Here is a 22498-nt window from a genome sequence, read left to right as displayed (position 1 = left end):
CCTCCTAACTTTAAATTAAAGGTACAATATACTAACTACCTTAAAATGAATAAAAACTTACCTGTGAAATAAAAAAAAATAAGCTTAAACTATAAATGAACCTAACAATTATAATTACAATTACAAAATTAAAAAATCCTAACACTAATGAAAAATAAAAAAAATCTAACATTACAAAACTAAACAAACACTAAAATTACGAAAAATAAAAAAAAATATTTAAGATTACAAAAATTAAAGCTTATCTAATACCCCTATAAAAACAAAAAAGCACCCCAAATAAAAACACCACCTAATCTAACAATAAACTACTAATATCCTTTAAAAGGGCCTTTTGTAGGGCATTGTCCTGAATCAATCAGATCTTTTACCTAAAAATGACAAAGTACCCTCTAACAGTAAACCCCCCACCCAACCAACCCCCCAAAATAAAAAACCTAACTCTAAAAAAACCTTAAGGTGCATTTGTATGGACATTGCCCTTAAAAGGGCAATCAGCTCTTTTGTTGCCCCCCCAAAAAAATACCTAAGTCTAACCCCGAAATAGGTTCTCACAGTTCCTGAAGTCCTGTGGTGAAGGTCTTCTTCCAGGTGACTGCATCGTCATCCAACGCGGAACCATCTTCTATCTCCTTCCCGGAGTTGCGGAGCATTTTTCCCCAATGTGCAGATTCGGAACAGCGGTCCTGAGTGGCGTGGAGGCTCCTCTTCATGCGATCTCCACCACACACTGAAGATTGAATGCAGCGTACCGCTTTTATATTTGGGGTACCTTGCATTCCTATGGGCTGACATTTTCAAATCAGCCAATAGGGTGAGAGCTAGTTTATTTTTAGATTAGGAGGTGTTTTTATTTTGGGGTAGATTTTTTGTTTTTATAGGGATATTAGATTAGGTTTAATGGTTATTATTTTGGATAATTTTGTTTATTAATTTTCGTAATTTGAGTGTTTGGTTTTTGCAATGTTAGTTTTTTTTATTTTTCTTAATTTTTGTTTTTGTTTTTTAGAATGTTAGGTTTTTTTTCATAGTGTTAGGATTTTTTAATTTTGTTACTTAGTTTTTTATTATTATTATTATTATTTTTTAAAATAGTTATGCTAGATTTCTTTATAGTTTAAGCTTAGTTTTTCTTTATTTCACAGGTAAGTTTTTATTTATTTTAAGATAGTTATATTGTAACTTTAATTTAAAGTTAGGGGGTGTTAGGTTTAGCGTTTAATAGTTCAATTTAGTGTGTCGTGATGTGGGGGCCAGTGGTTTAGGGGTTAATAGGTTTAGTTTAGTAGTTGCGATGTGGGGGGCAGCGGTTTAAGGGTTAATAGGTTTATTATAGCATTTGCAATGTCGGGGGCCGGCGGTTTAGGGGTTAATAGGTTTATTTAGGTGTCAGCAATGCGGGGGTGGCGGTTTAAGGGTTAATCACTTTATTTAGTGTCAGGGCAGCGGATTATGGGTATTTAGACTAGGGTTTTATGTTAGGTTGTTAGGTTTTTACGTAACCTTCTTGTCCCCATAGACATCAATAGGGATTGAGTTATAGCAATCTCCATTCTGCAATCGCAGATGTTAGTTTTTTTCTAACACTTTCTCTCCATTGATGTCTATGGGAGAAAATGTGCACGAGCACGTAAAGTCAGGCCTTGGCTTTTGTCCGGTATGGAGCTTAAGGCACCATTCAACAAACAAAGGTTTTTCTGTAACTTTTAATGGCAGCGCTATGGAAAGTGTGCGGTAGCGCTAAATGTTTAGAGTTATTTAGCGCACAAATTGTAATCTTGGTGTGTGTTAGATAATGTACAAACAGTGATGAGCATCTAGATTAAAAAAGGAACATAAAACCCAATTTTGTCTTTACTTCTATTATCAAATGTGCTTCCTTCTCTTAGTATACTTTGTTGAAGGAGCCGCAGCGCACTGCTGGGAGCTAGCTGAACATATCTGGTGAGCCAATGACAAGAGGCATATATGTGCAGCCAACAATCAGAAGCTAACTCCTAGTAGTGCATTGCTGCTCCTTAGAAATGGGTAAAAAGATAACAAAGAAAATTAGCTAATAGAACTAAATAGGAAAGTTAAATAAAATTGTATGTCCTATCTGAATTTATTTTTTACTTTATTGTCCCTTTAATTATGCTCAGATAAGAAGGAACACAACTTTTCAGTGAGACTATGCTCATGCTTGGCACAGGATATTTTTGGTTAATTTGTATCATATTCTCTTTAGATATTTAAATGGATTCAGAAAAAACATAATTTATGTAAGAACTTACCTGATAAACTCATTTCTTTCATAGTCCATGAGCTAGTGACGTATGGGATATACAATCCTACCAGGAGGGGCAAAGTTTCCCAAACCTCAAATGCCTATAAATACACCCCTCACCACACCCACAATTCAGTTTAATGGATAGCCAAGTAGTGGGGTGATAAAGAAAGGAGTAAAAGGCATCAACAAAGGTATTTGGAAATAATTGTACTTTATACAAAAAAATCATAACCACCATAAAAAGGGTGGGCCTCATGGACTCTTGCCAATATGAAAGAAATGAATTTATCAGGTAAGTTCTTACATAAATTATGTTTTCTTTCATGTAATTGGCAAGAGTCCATGAGCTAGTGACGTATGGGATAGCAATACACAAGATGTGGAACTCCATGCAAGAGTCACTAGAGAGGGAGGGATAAAATAAAAAAAGCCATTTTTCGCTGAAGAAAATTAATCCACAACCCAAAATGTAAATTTATTCTCATGAATTAACAGAAAAAAAATAAAACATAAGCAGAAGAATCAAACTGAAACAACTGCCTGAAGAACTTTCCTACCAAAAACTGCTTCCGAAGAAGCAAATACATCAAAACGGTAGAATTTCGTAAATGTATGCAAAGAGGACCAAGTTGCTGCTTTGCAAATCTGATCAACTGAAGCTTTATTTCTAAAATCCCACGAAGTGGAGACTGATCTAGTAGAATGAGCTGTAATTCACAGAGGCGGGGCTTGACCCGACTCCAATTAAGATTGAAGAATCAAAAGCTTTAACCACGATGCCAAGGAAATGGCAGAAGCCTTCTGACCTTTCCTAGAACCAGAAAAGATAACAAATAGACTAGAAGTCTTCCTGAAATCTTTAGTAGCTTCAACATAATATTTCAGAGCTCTCACCACATCCAAAGAATGATCTCTCCAAAGAAATCTTAGGATTAGGACATAAGGAAGGGACAAAAATTTCTCTATTAATGTTGTTAGAATTCACAACCTTAGGTAAGAATTTAAATGAAGTCCGCAAAACTGCCTTATCCTGATAAAAAATCAGAAAAGGAGATTCACAAGAGAGCAGCTAATTCAGAAACTCTTCTAATAGAAGAGATGAACAAAAGAAACAACACTGCATAGGCTCAAATGCAAAGGCTCAAATGGAGGAGCCTGTAAAGCCTTCAAAACCAAATTGACTCCAAGGAGGAGAGATTGATTTAATGACAGGCTTGATACGAACCAAAGCCTGAACAAAACAGTGAATATCAGGAAGCTTAGCAATCTTTCTGTGAAATAAAACAGAAAGAGCAGAGATTTGTCCCTTCAAGGAACTTGCAGACAAAACCTTATCCAAACAATCCTGAAGAAACTGTAAAATTCTAGGAATTCTAAAAGAATGCCAAGAGAATTTATGAGAGGAACACCATGAAATGTAAGTCTTTCAAGCTAGATAATAAATCTTTCTAGAAACAGATTTATGATCCTGTAACATAGTATTAATCACAGAGTTAGAGAAACCTCTATGACTAAGCACTAAGCGTTCAAATTTCCATACCTTCAAATTTAATGATTTGAAAACCTGATGGAAAAACGGACCTTGAGACAGAAGGTCCGGCCTTAATGGAAGTGGCCAAGGTTGGCAACTGGACATCCGAACAAGATCTGCATACCAAAACCTGTGAGGCTATGCTGGAGCCACCAGCAGCACAAACTATTGCTCCATGATGATTTTGGAGATCACTCTTGGAAGAAGAACTAAAGGCGGGAAAATATAAGCAGGTTGATAACACCAAGGAAGTGTCAACGCATCCACTGCTTCCGCCTGAGGATACTTGGACCTGGACAGGTACCTGGGAAATTTCTTGTTTAGTTGAGAAGCCAACCTGAGAAAAAACATCTGTATGGAGGGACCACTCCCCTGGATGTAAAGTCTGACGGCTGAGATAATCCGCTTCCCAATTGTCTATACCTGGGATATGAACCGCAGAAATTAGACAGGAGCTGGATTCCACCCAAGCAAGTATCCGGGATACTTCTTTCATAGCTTGGGGACTGTGAGTCCCACCCTGATGATTGACATATGACACAGTTGTGATATTGTCTGGCTGAAAACAAATTAATGGTTCTCTCTTCAACAGAGGCCAAATCTGAAGAGCCCTAAAAATCACACAGAGTTCCAAAATATTGATTGGTAATCTCGCCTCTTGAGATTTCCAAACCTCTTGTGCTGTCAGGGATCCCCAAACAGCTCCCCAACCTGAAAGACTTGCATCTGTTGTGATCACAGTCCAGGTTGGACAAAGAAAACAGGCCCCTAGAACTATATGATATTGATCTAACCACCAAGTCAGAGATAATCGAACATTGGGATTTAAGGATATTAATTGTGATATCCTTGTATAATCCCTGCACCATTGGTTCAGCATACAAAGCTGGAAAGGTCTCATATGAAAACGAGCAAAGGGGATTGTGTCTGCTGCTGCAGTCATGAGACCTAAAACTTCCATGCACATAGCTACTGAAACGAATGACTGAGACTGAAGGTTCCGACAGGCTGCAACCAATTTAAACGTCTCTTGTCTGTCGGAGTCATGGACACTGAATCTATCTGTAAACCTAAAAAGGTGACCCTTGTCTGAGGAATCGAAGAACTTTTTGGTAAATTGATCCTCCAACCATCTTTTCGAAGAAACAACACTAGTTGATTCATTTGAGATTCTGCAGGATGTAAAGACTGAGCTAGTACCAAGATATCGTCCAAATAAGGAAACACTGCAATACTCCGCTCTCTGATTACAGAGAGTAGGGCACCGAGAACCTGTCGCTAGGCCAAAAGGAAGAGTGACAAATTGGTAATGCTTGTCTAGAAAAGAGAATCTCAAAAACTGGAAATGATCTGGATGAATCGGAATATGAAGATATGCATCCTGTAAGTCTATTGTGGACATATAATGCCCTTGCTGAACAAAAGGCAGAATAGTTCTTATAGTCACTATCTTCAAAGTTAGTACTCTTACAAAATGATTCAGAATTTTCAGTTCCAGAACTGGTCTGAATGAATTTTCTTTCTTTGGGACAATGAATAAATTTGAATAAAACCCCAGACCCTGTTCCTGAAACGGAACTGGCATGATTACCCCTGAAAACTCCAGGTCTAAAACACACTTCAGGAAAGCCTGAGCCTTTACTGGATTTGCTGGGATGCATGAGAGAAAATATATTCTCACAGGAGGTCTTACTCTGAATCCTATTCTGTCTCAGAATCAATTGATTTTGGACAGAATTTGTCCAAACATCCTTGAAAAATCATAATCTGCCCCCTACCAGCTTAGCTGGAATGAGGGCCGCACCTTCATGCAGACTTGGGGGCTGGCTTTGGTTTCTTAAATGGCTTGTATTTATTCCAATTTGAAGGTTTCCAATTGGAAACAGATTCCTTGGGGGAAGGATAAGGTTTCTGTTCCTTATTTTATTGAAAGGAACGAAAACGGTTATAAGCTTTAGATTTACCCTTAGGTCTTTTATCCTGAGGCAAAAAAACTCCCTTCCCCCCAGTGACAGTTGAAATAATCAAATCCAACTGAGAACCAAATAATGTATTACCTTGGGAAGAAAGAGATAGCAATCTGGACTTAAAAGTCATGTCAGCATTCCAAGATTAAAGCCACAAAGCTCTTCTAGCTAAAATAGCTAAAGAAATAGATTTAAAATCAATTTTGATTATATAAAAAATGGCATCACAAATAAAATGATTAGCATGTTGAAGCAAGTGAACAATGCTAGACAAATCAGAATCCAATTCTTGTTGTGCTAAATTTTCCAACCAAAAAGTTGATGCAGCAGCAACATCAGCCAAAGAAATTGCAGGCCTGAGAAGATGACCTGAATATAAATAAGATTTCCTTAGATAAGAGTCAATTTTCCTATCTAAAGGATCTTTAAAAGAAATACTATCTTCCATAGGAATAGTAGTATCTTTAGCAAGAGTAGAGATAGCCCCATCAACTTTGGAGATCTTTTCCCAAAACTCCAATGTAACTGCTGGCAAAGGATACAATTTTTAAAACCTTGAAGAAGCAATAAAAGAAGTACCAGGCATATTCCATTCCTTAGAAATCATATCAGAAATAGCATCAGGAACTGGAAAAAACATCTAGAGTAACCACAGGAGGTTAATAAACAGAATTTAAATGTTTACTAGTTTTAATATCAAGAGGACTAGTTTCCTCAATATCCAATGTAATCAACACTTCTTTAAACAAAGAACAAATATTCTCCATTTTAAATAAATAAGTAGATTTGTCAGTGTCAATATCTGAGGAAGGATCTTCTGAATCAGCTAGATCCTCATCAGAGGAGGATAATTCATTATGTTGTCGGTCATTTGAAATTTCATCAGCTTTATGAGAAGTTTTAAAAGACCTTTTACATTTATTAGAAGGCGGGATGGCAGACAAAGCCTTCTGAATAGAATCAGCAATAAATTCTTTTAAATTCACAGGTATATCTTGTACATTAGATGTTGAAGGAACAGAAACAGGCAATGTACTATTACTGATGGACACATTCTCTGCATGTAAAAGTTTATCATGACAACTATTACAAACAACAAATGTACTTAGCTTTGGTAGCACTGATCATGCAGCAGGGTTCCAATAGTGATTTCTGAGACAGGATCAGATTGAGACATCTTGCAAATGTAAGAGAAAAAAACAACATATAAAGCAAAATTATCAATTTCCTTATATGGCAGATTCAGGAATGGGAAAAAAATGCAAACAGCATAGCCCTCTGATAGAGAAAAAAGTCAAGAGGCATATAGGAATGGGGTTTTAAATAATGAAAATATTTGGCGGCAAGTATGATGCAAAACACAAAAAAAAAAAAAAATTTGGGGCGCTAATAACATCCGGAAAGGACACACTCGCGTCAATGAAGACACAACCTTGTGAAATGACAAATTTGCATCATCGCACGTAACTTTGCGCCAAAAAATCTTGCGCCAAAAATGACGCACTATACTTTGGCATTTTGCACCCTTGCGAGCCAAATTCTGCCCGCGAAATAAAAATTACAGTCAATTGAAAAAAGACTATACCCCAGGTAAGAAATACATTTTTCCTAAAAAATGCATTTCCCAGATATGAAACTGACAGTCTGCAATAGGAAATATACTGAAACCTGAATCATGGCAAATATAAGTACAATACATATATTTAGAACTTTATATAAATACATAAAGTGCCAAACCATAGCTGAGAGTGTATTAAGTAATGAAAACATACTTACCAAAAGACACCCATCCACATATAGCAGATAGCCAAACCAGAACTGAAATGGTTAACAGTAGAGGTAATGGAATATGAAAGTATTTAGTCAATCTGAAAAGTTAGGTAGGAGATGATTTTCTACGACCGAGAACCTATGAAATAGATCTCCTGTGAGGAAAACCATTGCATTCAATAGGTGATACTCTCTTCACATCCCTCTGATATTCACTGTACTCTGAGAGTAGTCAGGCTTCAAAATGCTGAGAAGCGCATATCAACGTAGAAACACAAACTTACTTCACTTCCTCCATAGGAGGCAAAGTTTGTAAAACTGAATTGTGGGTGTGGTGATGGGGTGTATTTATAGGCATTTTAAAGTTTGGGAAACTTTGCCCCTCCTGGTAGGATTGTATATCCCATACGTCACTAGCTCATGGACTCTTACTAATTACATGAAAGAAATGTAAATCAAGGCAATCTGAAAAAACACACAAATATCCACCTCATAGGGTAATATGTTTAATACAAATAACATAGAGATATTCACAAACAGTTCCCCTGTGCAGGGGTACTCACTCTCCAAAACCTCAATCATATGAGATAAGTATCGCGTTCTAAAAGTCAGTGCTCCAGCAGTTACAGGTGAATCAAGGCTGCAATCCTGGATCTAACAGATGTCAAATCCTGAATGCTAGGCTTGCTGAACTGGACATGTCATAGCGTGAAACAATGTCACTAAAGATTAAGGCAAATGGTTTCCAGTAGATAATATAAATGTAACACAGTTTAAAATCGGATTCCTTTATCCGAAACCCATGACATAAGGTGGGGTTTCTGTTTGTAATTATCTCTGTGTTATTTGTATTAAACGTATTACCCTACGAGGAGGATCTTGCTTTTTTCAGATTGCCTTGATTTGAGAAGTTCTGTGTTGGTATCGGATGATTTTATACAGAAGCAGCCATTCCTACCTCTAATTGTATCAATTCTTGGATACAAGACAACACTTTTACAGTACAGACTTTATATGGAGATTGGTTCCTGTATTTTATCTTTAGTGTTTTCATTTTATTTTATACTGTTTATTCAGTGTGCAGCTTTGAATTTGTTTTATATAGAAAAATTTAAATTGTGTTTTTCATTATATTTGTCTAAAAACAATGAGCAATCACTTTAATGAAAAACAAATTTATGTATGTATACAACAAAATTGTTTAATTGACTTGTTTATGTGATTTAAATAATTACTCTAAAGACAGAAAAGGCTTATGTGCAAATTGAAAAAGCTTCAGAAAAGTTCAAATTTACACTATTTAGGCTTTAAAAGTTCAAATTTACATTATTCCATACCAGGGTAGCAATGTCCTTGACAGTTGATTGATTCTGGTGTCAGTCAATAGGTATATAAGTTTAAGTTTTGTTCTCTGCCAATACCAGCCCCATTAAAAAATACAATGGCTTACAGCAGTAGCACTAGCTACTACTTGTACTTTATTTACATTTTATATGTTGTTTGGCTGCTCCTCTACAGATGTACTTTATATAAAATAGCAGATGCATATTTTCACATTAACAAATAATGAGTGACTATCGGAATAAAATACTTTTATTTGTCTCTGCACATGTCTAGTTATCATTAAACCTATCGCTAGCACTAACCCTAACTTCTGAACCTTATCCTAGCCCGAAACCATAACTACCACTAACTATAACCTAGATCTAAGCCAAATCCCATAACATTTTCTAAGGGTGCAGCACAGCATGGAAGTATTAGAAGTAGTAGTATTAGAAGTTTTTTGACAATTTACTTCACAGCCATACTTTTTAAAGTCTGTTTGGGGTTGTCATATTATAAAACTTTGGCTTTTGAATTTGTTTCCAGCAATAAAAATCTCAATGAATAGAAAATGTATCAGTGCACAAAATAACAACTATCATGCTTTTAACATGGTATGGAGAAACAGGATAACATATGGATAAGATAGATAGATAGATAGATAGATAGATAGATAGATAGATAGATAGATAGATAGATAGATAGATAGATAGATAGATAGATAGATAGATAGATACATAGATACATAGATACTGTAGATAGATGATAGATAGATAGGTGATAGATAGATAGATAGATAGATAGAATTTGTAACTATGTTTTCTACAACCAAAACCTATTATATTTTGAATCATGCATGAAATGGCTTTGCATTTTTCTAGATTTTGAATTCTAATAATTTCTTTTTTTTCTGCTAGTTGTTGTTGAATGTTTACATAAATGTTTTAAAGTCTGTTTGGGCTTGTGATATTATAAAACTTTGGCTTTAAATTAGATTTTTTTTCCAGCAATAAAAATCTCAATAGATAGAAAATGTATCAGTGCACAAAATAACAACTATCATGCTTTTAACATGGTATTGGGAAACAGGATGAAATATGGATAGATAGATAGATAGATAGATAGATAGATAGATAGATAGATAGATAGATACATAGATACATAGATACTGTAGATAGATGATAGATAGATAGGTGATAGATAAATAGATAGATAGATAGATAGATAGATAGATAGATAGGTGATAGATAAATAGATAGATAGATAGATAGATAGATAGATAGATAGATAGATACATAGATACATAGATACTGTAGATAGATGATAGATAGATAGGTGATAGATAAATAGATAGATAGATAGATAGATAGATAGATAGATAGATAGGTGATAGATAAATAGATAGATAGATAGATAGATAGATAGATAGATAGATAGATAGATAGATAGATACATAGATACATAGATACTGTAGATAGATGATAGATAGATAGGTGATAGATAGATAGATAGATAGATAGAATTTGTAACTATGTTTTCTACAACCAAAACCTATTATATTTTGAATCATGCATGAAATGGCTTTGCATTTTTCTAGATTTTGAATTCTAATAATTTCTTTTTTTTCTGCTAGTTGTTGTTGAATGTTTACATAAATGTTTTAAAGTCTGTTTGGGCTTGTGATATTATAAAACTTTGGCTTTAAATTAGATTTTTTTTCCAGCAATAAAAATCTCAATAGATAGAAAATGTATCAGTGCACAAAATAACAACTATCATGCTTTTAACATGGTATTGGGAAACAGGATGAAATATGGATAGATAGATAGATAGATAGATAGATAGATAGATAGATAGGTGATAGATAAATAGATAAACTATGTTTTCTACAATCAAAACCTATTATATTTTGAATCATGCATGAAATGGCTTTGCATTTTGCTAGATTTTGAATTCTAATAATTTCTATTTTTTCTGCTAGTTGTTGTTGAATGTTTACATAAATGTTTTCTAATCTTCAAACTGATACATTTCAAACTATAATATTTATACTGTATGTGAAGCACAGTTCTTAACACATTGTTTAAGATATGGCTTATTCCTGGTGAGAAAAAAAATAAAGAAGATTCATTTTATGGATGTCCAGGTAGGATATTGCTTTATCTGAGTTGAATTCACATGATTAATGAAATTTGATATACAGTATGCATGTGTGTGTATTGAATAAAAGTCTGCTTTTCTCTCACTGTATTGCAAGAAAACTTTAATTTTACATTTTTTATTATAGTATTATTATTGTTTATTATTATTTATTATAACGGTCAATTAATAATAAGAATAAAAATAATTTATACTTACCGATAAATGTATTTCCTTCGGGCTGATGAGAGTCCATAATTTCATAACATGTGGTATATGTTCCAGCCTTTCAGGAGGAGGTCAAGAACCCTGATAGAGCTTTAGTTCCTTCCACTTCCTCTCCCTTTTCAGCTTATGTATAGCCGAGCAGAGGAGAGAGAAAGAAAAAAAGATAGGAAATTTAGAAAGCAAAGTTACGAGGTGCAAATGAGAAGAGTCACCCATATACAAAAATAAGGTGGGGGCTATGGACTCTCATCAGCCTGAAGGAAATAAATTTATCGGTACAATACCCAAGCTGAGAGTCTATGTTAAGGATGGGTGGGACAAAAAGTAAGCAGTTCCTATTTGCCGGACAGTGTGGCCTGAAGGAGTTACTGCCAAAAGCTGCATCAGAAGAAGCATAAATGTCAATATGATAAAATTTGGAAAAAGTGTAAAGGGAAGACCAGGTTGCAGCATTGCAGATATGTTCCAAGGAGACATCATCATTCAAATTCCAAGAAGTAGATACTGATCTTGTAGAATGAGCAATTACTCTTTTTAGTGGTGGTTTTACCGCAAACAAGAAGCGTACAAAAAATCTGCTTAATCCAGGATGCCAGGACTCCCACCATATATTTCTGGCCCTCTGACCAGAGTAGTTGACAAATAAACCGGAAGTTTGTCTAAAGTCTTTAGTAGCCTGAATATAGAACTTTCAAGCTCTGACCAGTGGCGTCACTAGGGGGTGCGGGCCACACCCGGGTGACACCCTCCAAAGAAATACAATGTAGATATGCATAGAATTTTTATTAGAGGGGCCAGCATTTGTGAACATTAGTGGGACTGGGGAAGTTGTAGACACTTCATTTGTTTGCCCCTTGAGCCAGCGCTGCAATTTCCATGAATAGTTTTCCTGGCTGCTTTTGCTCCTCTGTCCAATTTCACTATGAATGTTGTGGGCGTGCCGTGGGGCTTGCGAAGTTGCGCTGCTAGCCTAAACCTGCCTGCTTATCTGTGCTCACTGCTCAGTGACGTGTGGAGCAGTGGAGTCACTCACTGCTGTGCTGTCTCTCTAAACGGGAACTGGGAAATTGTGAGGGGATGCCTGGCACCTGACCGCATGACTGTCTGACACTGTCTCTAAAGTGAAGGAGTGACGTATGATGCCCACCAGACTGGTATGGTTTATGGTACACTAAGTGCACACTGAAGAGGTAGGAGGGGCGGGCGGGGGCAGAGTGCAGAGGTGATTGGCAATAAGAAGCGGTAGGCACGCGGCCCGGGGCTGTGCACTGACAGACTTGGAACAGAGTCAGAGAGCAGAATTTTCATAGTTTGCGCCCCTAAACCTTTGCTTTAGTGATTTATTTTAGAGTGCTCTGTTTATCTTTCATTTAATGCTCTGCTGAGCCAGGGAGCAGCTCTAGGCATGAGCTTTATAATTAATGCAGTGCAGTTTACATATTTTGTATGTGTGTGTGTCTGAGTTTTTGTGTGTGCATGTCTGAGTTTTTGTGTGTGTGTGTGTCTGAGTGTTTTTGTGTGTGTGTGTGTGTCTGAGTGTTTTTGTGTGTGTGTCTGAGTGTTTTTGTGTGTGTGTCTTAGTGTTTTTGTGTGCGTGTGTGCGTGTGTGTGTCTAAGTGTTTGTGTGTGTGTGTGTGTGTCTAAGTGTTTGTGTTTGTGCCTGAGTGTTTGTGTGTGTGTGTGTCTGAGTGTTTTTCTGTGTGTGTTTTTGTGTGTGTGTCTGAGTGTTTTTCTGTGTGTTTTTTTGTGTGTATGTCTGTGTTTCTGAGTTTGTGTGTGTGCATCTGAGTCTATTTTAAGTGTGTCTGAGTGTTTGTATGTGTGTGTGCCAGTGTTTTTGTGTGTGTCTGCTTTCTGGGGGGGGGGTGACACCATAACTTACCGCACCAGGTTACACCAACCCTAGTGACGCCACTGGCTCTGACAACATCTAGGTTGTGAAGTAATATTTCCTTTGGATTGGAAGGCTTTGGACACAAAGAAGGAACAACTATGTTCTGACTTATATTTTCTGAAGATACCACCTTTGGAATATAATCATATTTGATCCAGAGGACTGCCTTATATTGGTGAAAAAAATCAGAAATGGAGGATCACAAGATAGAGCTGATAATTCAGAAACTCTTCTAGCTGATTAAATGGCTAGAAGAAATATAATCTTACAGGACAACCATTTAAGGTCTAAAATAAACCTAGGTTCAAAAGCAGTACCTTGCAGAACAGAGAGAACAAAACTCAAGTTCCAAGGAGGAGAAATTGGTCTAACAATAGGACAAATTCTCACCAGGGCCTAATATAGTACATCCTGAAGGAAATTAAGTATTCTAGGGTTTCCAAAAAAAAAACCTAAAGAAGAACACCAAAGAAAGTAAGCTTTCCAAATGTTAAGATACATTATTTGCTTAACAGGCTTACTTGCATGAAGTAAAGTATAAATATCTGAGTCAGAGAAACCCTTGAACCTGAGGTCTAAGCATTTAACCTTCACACCGTCAGATTCAGAAAATTGAGATCCGGGTGAAACAGAGGTCCTTGAGGCAAAAGATCCTTGCATAGGGGTAGGGTCCATGTAGGAAGAGAAGACATCTGAATTAGATCCAGAGCTATGAGAATAACTGAAGCTGAATCCTGTTTGATTCTTGCAATGACTCTTGAAAAAAGAGCAAATTGTGAAAACAGGAATGCTAAATGAAATATTCATGGACATACTAAGGCATCTATCATAGAGCACTGGAGTCACTATATCTGGCACAATATGCTTGAAGCTGTGATTCAGCTTGTACACCATTAGATCTATACATGATAGAACCCAGTTTAGAATAAGCTAGTCAAATATATCTTGATGAAAAACCTCCTGACTGAACAAATTAAAGTAGTCTGCTTCCAAATTGTTATCTCCTATGAAGTTGATAGAGAACAGCTTTCCTTCTCTATACATAACAGGATGAGAGACACTTCTTGCATGACAAGAGAGATGTGAGTCCCCCATTGACAGTTGATTTAAGTAACTGCTAATATGATGTCTGATCAGAAAAGGAGATGAGTCTTGGCTGAGAAGGGACCATGGTCTGAGGAACACTAAGAAATGCTTTGAGTTCCAGAATGTTGAGTGGTAGACTTGGTTCCAGAGGGAACCAAACTCCTTACATCTCTTGAGACCTCCAGATGGCATCCTGGCCCAAGCGAGTGCTGATGTGAGCACTGAAAACAAGGAAAGGAAATAAAAAAGGATGCAGAAATGTTACAGAGCAAGGAAACAAAGTACCTTTTAAATAGTCATAAGAAAACAGGACAGGAACCTTGTAAGACACTGTAAGAGCTGCCTGTGCATTAGGGCTTACCTTCCACATTTTCTAGGTAGTGAAATACAGAGTATAGCACCTGCAGCTGAAAATGAGTCTGTGATTCCTGGTTTGCAGCATCTGGTTTGTCCTTGAAGCACAGGAGGGCTGAGGTAAAATCTTGAATCAGAAAATCTCCCTATAATAAAAAAAATGTTAAACACACATATAAAAGATAACTCTAAAGAGGAAAACAGCATCCACAGGTCTAATCAAACTTTAGATGATTTATTAGTGAAGCTAGGTATGTTAACACTAAGCTTGACATAGATCGTGTGTATTTAGACTAGCAATGCATGTTGATGCAAGATCCATATCTGTAGGTGAACATAAAATTTAGAATCTGAGATAAAAGTAATTTTCATGGTCTGTCAAAAAACAGACTATATACTACTCAAAATAATGAGATTAGCCAAAGTACATAATATTAATGAGGTCAGTAGTAACCGAACCAAAAAAATACATAAAAGTATCCTGTTCTATCAAAATAGTATCTCTGTTGTGTAACAGGAAAAGAAAGTAGGAAAGCAACACAGTACATAGGCTGAGGTGGAAACATTTGTACTGGTAATACAAAGCTATATAATTCAATACAACACATGTCTACATAATGATTATATTTGGTACACATATGCATGCCCCATTGCACTTATCTGAATTTAAATATTGACTATGTTAAAGTACAATACCAGTCAGGTGTTAAAAATGTATATCTATAGTTAGGGTTACATAACTATTATATGGATGAATCCTAAATATACTGCCCAGAGGAATTATTTTTATATACAACCTGTTAGACTAAGCAGAGTTACTATATGTATATATATATATATATATATATATATATATATATATATATATATATATATATATATATATATATATATATATATATATATATATATATATATATATATATATATATATATATAATTTATTTTTTTAATAAAATTAAAATACCAAGTACCCTGTTGAAGCTATACTTGGGACTTTAATATATTTGAGTTTATACAGGATAGAGCATATAAAACATATATTGCTAACATAAACTGGTTATACAACCAATTATAAATACAATCACTTGGACACATAAAGCACACCTATCTGTATAGAAAGGTATAATCACTGGATAAGTAAACCCAAGTTATTGGCTCACTGCAGGTAATAATATGCTGTAATGACATTCAAAATAAGCTGCTGTACAATTTCATAACTATATATAGTATTTATGTACTGTAAGGAGAGTACGCCATTTTAAATCTGTATTCCTTAGAACACTACTAGAATTAGAGATGCAGGAATTCAAATATGTTATGAGCTGGACAAAACAAAACTGCCATACATATGGTTAAAAACATGCATGTAACAGAGATTTGTACATCACCCTGTAAAAGTCATGCAACCATAACATAGTAAATATTCATTCTTGAAGGAATAAATATTCCAAGTTGAGCCACTGCAGAAAGGTCTTGTACATTCTGTAAAGGAAACTCAGAATATTAAAATAGTCACTGCAGAGATAATGTATGAGAAACTCTCTCTGATAATTGATCATACTCTAGCAGGAAGGACATACATATAATATTACATGTATACATTTTTTTATGTAAATTTAAGCAGCTGAGAAATATAAAAAAAAATCGTATATATGAGGAATGAATATGCAAATTGTTCATTTACAGCAGATAAGCCTTTCAGAATATATAAACTAATTATACTAACTAAGGCAGTTTGATTAACTTGCTTCATGAAAATAAACCAATTTGTGGTAATACAGGATTGGCAGACCTGCATGCAACACCAACTGGAGATAAAGTGCCCCTTAGTGGGTTAAAGGGGGTTCAATTTGCTGCTTAACAAAACTGTGGACAGATGGGGGATACACAATTAAAAAGCAAATTGCTGTACAAAAACTGGGAATAAAATTATTTACAACAGTACTAGCACACAGCATACCTCAGAACAAAAAAGAGCTAAGAGAATGAAAATTAAGTAGCAGAGAAAATCTTCTAAGCACCCAACCCCCTTAGCAGCTCTTGTAAGAGTTAATCACCCACCTCCAGGACATAGAAGGGGTTAAACTTGCCAGAATAAAACAACAAAATGCCTTATCCACCAGATTAAATTCATAACAGCTGAAGCAGAGAGGGAAAAGGGTTGTCAATGAGAGGGGCGGAGTTTATTGTCATAACAATATTTAGGCACAAAGACCTGTGCAATTTGAAATAAATAAAATTGTGAAAATCAAACAAATCTCCTAAGGCCCCTGTGTCATCCTGCCCAACTGCACTGGGATATAAATGATAACTACACTAGGCAGTCACTGGCTCTCTTCATTTTTAGAAAAATGCAAAAATAAGGTTTTTGAGGTAAAAATGGTAAATTGTGCTGCTAAGGGGTTCTAAGGATGCTAGATAAGAACTATCCTGTGCTTCATTCCCCAAATTCCTATGTTAAACAGATAGGTAAAGCTCCTCAGGTGTAAGTACCCCCAGCTATGTAGTACCTATAAGGAGAGTACTATTGGATAGCTGTGGGCTGTGTAATACCTGAGTCCTTTACCTGCACTAAAGAATCCCTCCCCTGTGTCTTACCAACATGCTGAGGCCTTTGTCCCTCACAGGTTACTGATCCAGCAGAGAGCACATCCAGTGCAAGTAAATATACTGCAGAGGATACTGCGGATATATCTGTAACCCCTCAGGTGGAGACTAAGAGGCCTACTTATCAAGCCGTCAACTTACTTGCATTCGACTGCACCAATACGCTCACCTAACATTGCGGCTGTGGACCTGAATACACTCTCCATATTTATATAAAAAGCTGTCAAAAAGCCGCGCACCAAGTATGACTGTTGTTAATTAAACAGTCATCGATCTCGCTGCTCTTCGGCTTTTTCAAAGCTTTATTTGTATACTGTCACTAAGCACCAACCCCTATCCCACCGCAACTAAATAAAGTTATTAACCCCTAAACCACCGCTCTCGGAGCCCACCGCAACTCTAATAAAGTTATTAACCCTATCCCGCCGCTCCCGGACCCCACTGCAACTCTAATAAAGTTATTAACCCCTATCCAGCCGCTCTCTGACCCCGCCGCAACTAACTAAAGGTATTAACCCCTAAACCCCTGGCCTCCCACATCACTAGCACTTACTAAACCTATTAACCCCTAAACCGCCAGCCCCCCACATTGCCATAAACTAAAATAAACTATTAACCACTAAACCTAACAACCCACTAACTTTACATTAAATATTAACTCATCCCTATCTTATAATAAATTTAAACTTACCTTTAGATTTAAATTAAACTATATTAAACTAATAATGAACCTACCCTAACTATTATACTAAAATTACATTAAACTATATTAAACTATTAATCTACCCTAACTATTATACTAAAATTACATTAAACTATATTAAATCTACCCTAACTGTTATAGTAAAATTACATTAAACTACAAATTAAATTAACTATATTATATATTTAAACACCTAACCCTACTCAAATAATTTAAATCTACAAAAAAAATACAAAGTTACAAAAAACTAACAACTAAGTTACAAAAAATAACAAACACTAAGTTACAAAACAAAATAAACACTGTTACACAAAATAAAAAATAAATTATCAAAGATTTAAACTAATTACACCTAATCTAAGAGCCCTATGAAAATAAAAAAAAAACTAACATACAATAAACTACAAATAGCCCTTAAAAGGGCCTTTTGCGGGGCATTGCCCCAAAGAAATCAGCTCTTTTACCTGTAAATAAAAAAATACAAATACCCCCCAACAGTAAAACCCACCACCCACACCACCAACCCCCCCAAATAAAAACCTAACTAAAAAAACCTAAGCTCCCCATTGCCCTGAAAAGGGCATTTGGATGGGCATTACCCTTAAAAGGGCATTTAGCTCTATTGCTGCCCAAACCCGAATCTAAAACTAAAACTCACCCAATAAACCCTTAAAAAAAACCTAACACTAACCCCTGAAGATCCACTTACAGTTTTGAAGATCCGACATCCATCCTCAAAGAAGCCGGGAGAAGTCCTCATTGAAGCCGGCAGAAGCCTTCATCCAAGCGGCCGAAGCCTTCATCCAAGCGGCCGAATTCTTCATCCAAGTCCGCAGAAGTCTTCACTGTATCAGGCTTACCTCAAATATATCAGGCACTGTCAGCATTTTCTAGACCTTATCATCTCTCTAGAAAAAAATATACTGAACATACCTCAAATCAGGTGATTTTCCAACTGTCCCCCCAACTGAAGTTTTATTTCCATACTCTTCAGTTATGTGTGAGAACAGGAATGGACCCTAGTTACAAACCGCTAAGATCATCAACCTCCAGGCAGATTCTTCTTCTAATTTCTGCTTGAGAGTAAAACAGTACAACTCCGGTACCGTTTAAAAATAACAAACTTTTGATTGAAGATAAAACTACACTAAGTCACCACATATCTCTTGATACTTCCTTTCTTGTCGAGAGCTCGCAAGAGAATGACTGGAGGTGGCAGTTAGGGGAGGAGCTATATAGACAGCTCTGCTGTGGGTGTCCTCTTGCAACTTCCTGTTGGGAAGGAGAATATCCCACAAGTAATGGATGAACCCGTGGACTGGATACACCTTTACAAGAGAAAAAGTTTGTTTTTTTAAAATTTACACTACTGTTACACCAGATATGAGTGGTGGCACTGGGCAAGTGGGCCTGGCACACACGCTGGCAGGCAGGCAACTGCAATTAGATTACACAAGCAGACTGATGTTTCACAGTCAAAAAAGTTTTTTTTTTTATAAATTTACACTACTGTTACCCCAGATATGAGTGGTGGCACTGGGCAAGTGGGCCTGGCACACACGCTGGCAGGCAGGCAACTGCAATTAGATTTCACTAGCAGACTGATGTTTCACAGTCAAAAACAAAATTTATGCTTACCTGATAAATTTATTTCTCTTGTGGTGTATCCAGTCCACGGGTTCATCCATTACTTGTGGGATATTCTCCTTCCCAACAGGAAGTTGCAAGAGGACACCCACAGCAGAGCTGTCTATATAGCTCCTCCCCTAACTGCCACCCCCAGTCATTCGACCAAAGACAAGCAAGAAAAAATGAGAAACTATAGGGTGCAGTGGTGACTGTAGTTTAAAAATAAAAAACACCTGCCTAAAAATGACAGGGCGGGCGTGGACTGGATACACCACAAGAGAAATAAATTTATCAGGTAAGCATACATTTTATTTTCTCTTGTAAAGGTGTATCCAGTCCACGGGTTCATCCATTACTTGTGGGATACCAATACCAAAGCTTTAGGACACGAATGAAGGGAGGGACAAGGCAGGCACTTAAACGGAGGGCACCACTGCCTGTAAGGCCTTTCTCCCAAAAATAGCCTTTCGAAGAAGCAAAAGTATAGAATTTGTAGAATTTAGAAAAAGTGTGAAGCGAAGACCAAGTCGCCGCCTTACAAATTTGTTCAACAGAGGCCTCATTTTTAAAAGCCCATGTGGAAGCCACCGCTCTAGTGGAATGAGCTGTAATCCTTTCAGGAGGCTGCTGGCCAGCAGTCTCATAAGCTAAGCGGATTATGCTTCTCAGCCAAAAAGAAAGAGAAGTTGCCGAAGCCTTTTGGCCTGTCCTCTGTCCAGAATAGACAACAAACAAATCAGATGTTTGACGAAAATCCTTCGTAGCTTGTAAATAGAACTTTAAAGCACGAACCACATCAAGATTGTGTAAAAGACGTTCCTTCTTTGAGGAAGGATTAGGACATAATGAAGGAACAACAATCTCCTGATTGATGTTCTTATTCGATACTACCTTAGGAAGAAACCCAGGTTTGGTACGCAAAACTACCTTATCTGCATGGAAAATCAGATAAGGGGAATCACACTGTAAAGCAGATAACTCAGAAACTCTTCGAGCCGAGGAGATAGCTACTAAAAACAGAACTTTCCAAAATAAAAGCTTAATATCTATGGAATGCAAAGGTTCAAACGGAACCCCTTGAAGAACTTTAAGAACTAAATTTAAACTCCATGGCGGAGCAACAGGTTTAAACACAGGCTTGATTCTAACTAAAGCCTGACAAAATGCCTGAACATCTGGAACCTCAGCCAGACGTTTGTACAAAAGAATAGACAGAGCAGAAATCTGTCCCTTTAAGTAACTAGCAGATAATCCTTTCTCCAATCCTTCTTGGAGAAAGGATAAGATTCTAGGAATCCTGACTTTACTCCATGAGTAACCCTTGGATTCACACCAGTGAAGATATTTACACCATATCTTATGATAGATTTTCCTGGTGACAGGCTTTCGAGCCTGAATTAAGGTATCAATGACCGATTCGGAAAAACCACGCTTCGATAGAATCAAGCATTCAATCTCCAAGCAGTCAGACGCAGATAAATTAGATTGGATGTTTGAAAGGACCTTGAAGTAGAAGGTCCTGCCTTAGCGGCAGAGTCCATGGTGGAAAGGATGACATGTCCACCAGATCTGCATACCAAGTCCTGTGTGGCCACGCAGGAGCTATCAAAATCACCGAAGCTCTCTCCTGCTTGATCTTGGCAATCAGCCGAGGGAGCAGAGGAAATGGTGGAAACACATAAGCCAGGCTGAAGGACCAGGGCGCTGCTAGAGCATCTATCAGCGCTGCCTTGGGGTCCCTGGACCTGGACCCGTAACAAGGAAGCTTGGCGTTCTGACGAGACGCCATGAGATCCAGTTCTGGTTTGCCCCATAGTTGAATCAACTGGGCAAATACCTCCGGATGGAGCTCCCACTCCCCCGGATGAAAAGTCTGCCGACTTAAAAAATCTGCCTCCCAGTTCTCTACTCCTGGGATATGGATAGCTGAAAGATGGCAAGAGTGAACCTCTGCCCATAGAATTATCTTTGAAACCTCCAACATTGCCAGGGGGCTTCTTGTTCCCCCCTGATGGTTGATATAGGCCACAGTCGTGATATTGTCCAATTGAAGTCTGATGAACCTGACCTCCGCTAGCTGAGGCCAAGCCTGAAGAGCATTGAATATCGCTCTTAGTTCCAGAATGTTTATCAGAAAGGAGGGCTTCCTCCTGAGACCACGAGCCCTGAGCCTTTAGGGAGTTCCAGACTGCGCCCCAGCCCAGAAGGCTGGCATCTGTCGTCACTATAGTCCATTCTGGCCTGCGGAAGCTCATTCCCCTGGACAGATGGACCCGAGATAGCCACCAGAGAAGAGAATCCCTGGTATCCTGATCCAGATTTAGCAGTGGGGACAAATCTGTGTAATCCCCATTCCACTGACTGAGCATGCAAAGTTGCAGCGGTCTGAGATGTAGGCGGGCAAATGGAACTATGTCCATTGCCGCTACCATTAAGCCGATTACTTCCATACACTGAGCCACTGACGGCTGAGAAGTGGAATAAAGAGCATGGCAGGAAGTTAGAAGCTTTGACAACCTGACTTCTGTCAGAAAAATCTTCATTTCTACTGAATCTATCAGAGTTCCTAGTAAGGAAACTCTTGTGAGAGGGGAGAGAGAACTCTTTTCTTCGTTCACCTTCCACCCGTGAGACCTCAGGAATGCCAGAACAATGTCCGTATGGGACTTGGCGATTTTAAAAGTCGACGCCTGTATCAGAATGTCGTCTAGGTAAGGAGCCACCGCTATGCCTCATGGCCTTAGAACTGCCAGTAGGGACCCTAGAACCTTCGTAAAGATTCTTGGTTCCGTGGCTAACCCGAAGGGAAGAGCCGCAAACTAGTAATGCCTGTCTAGGAAGGCAAACCTGAGAAACCGATGATGATCTCTGTGTATCGGAATGTGGAGATAAGCATCCTTTAGATCCACGGTAGTCATATATTGACCCTCCTGGATCATAGGTAGGATGGTTCGAATAGTCTCCATCTTGAAGGATGGGACCCTGAGAAATTTGT

The 22498-nt window shown here is 37.4% G+C and overlaps 1 protein-coding gene across 1 annotated transcript in view; it reads left to right on the top strand.

Annotated features, from left to right (window-relative positions):
• LOC128664413 (dynein axonemal heavy chain 3-like) overlaps positions 1-22498 on the top strand; it is a 2586207-nt gene that overhangs the window by 2545560 nt on the left and 18149 nt on the right. Inside the window, exon 81 of the mRNA XM_053719244.1 lies at positions 10949-11006. Coding sequence (XP_053575219.1) covers positions 10949-11006 — 58 coding nt within the window. The remainder of the gene's footprint in view (positions 1-10948; positions 11007-22498) is intronic.

The sequence above is a fragment of the Bombina bombina genome, chromosome 6 (genome assembly GCF_027579735.1).
Source record: "Bombina bombina isolate aBomBom1 chromosome 6, aBomBom1.pri, whole genome shotgun sequence".
NCBI classification, from domain to species: Eukaryota; Metazoa; Chordata; class Amphibia; order Anura; family Bombinatoridae; genus Bombina; species Bombina bombina.
Note: the sequence above shows the minus strand (reverse complement) of the source record. Positions and strands in the feature narration are given on the sequence as shown.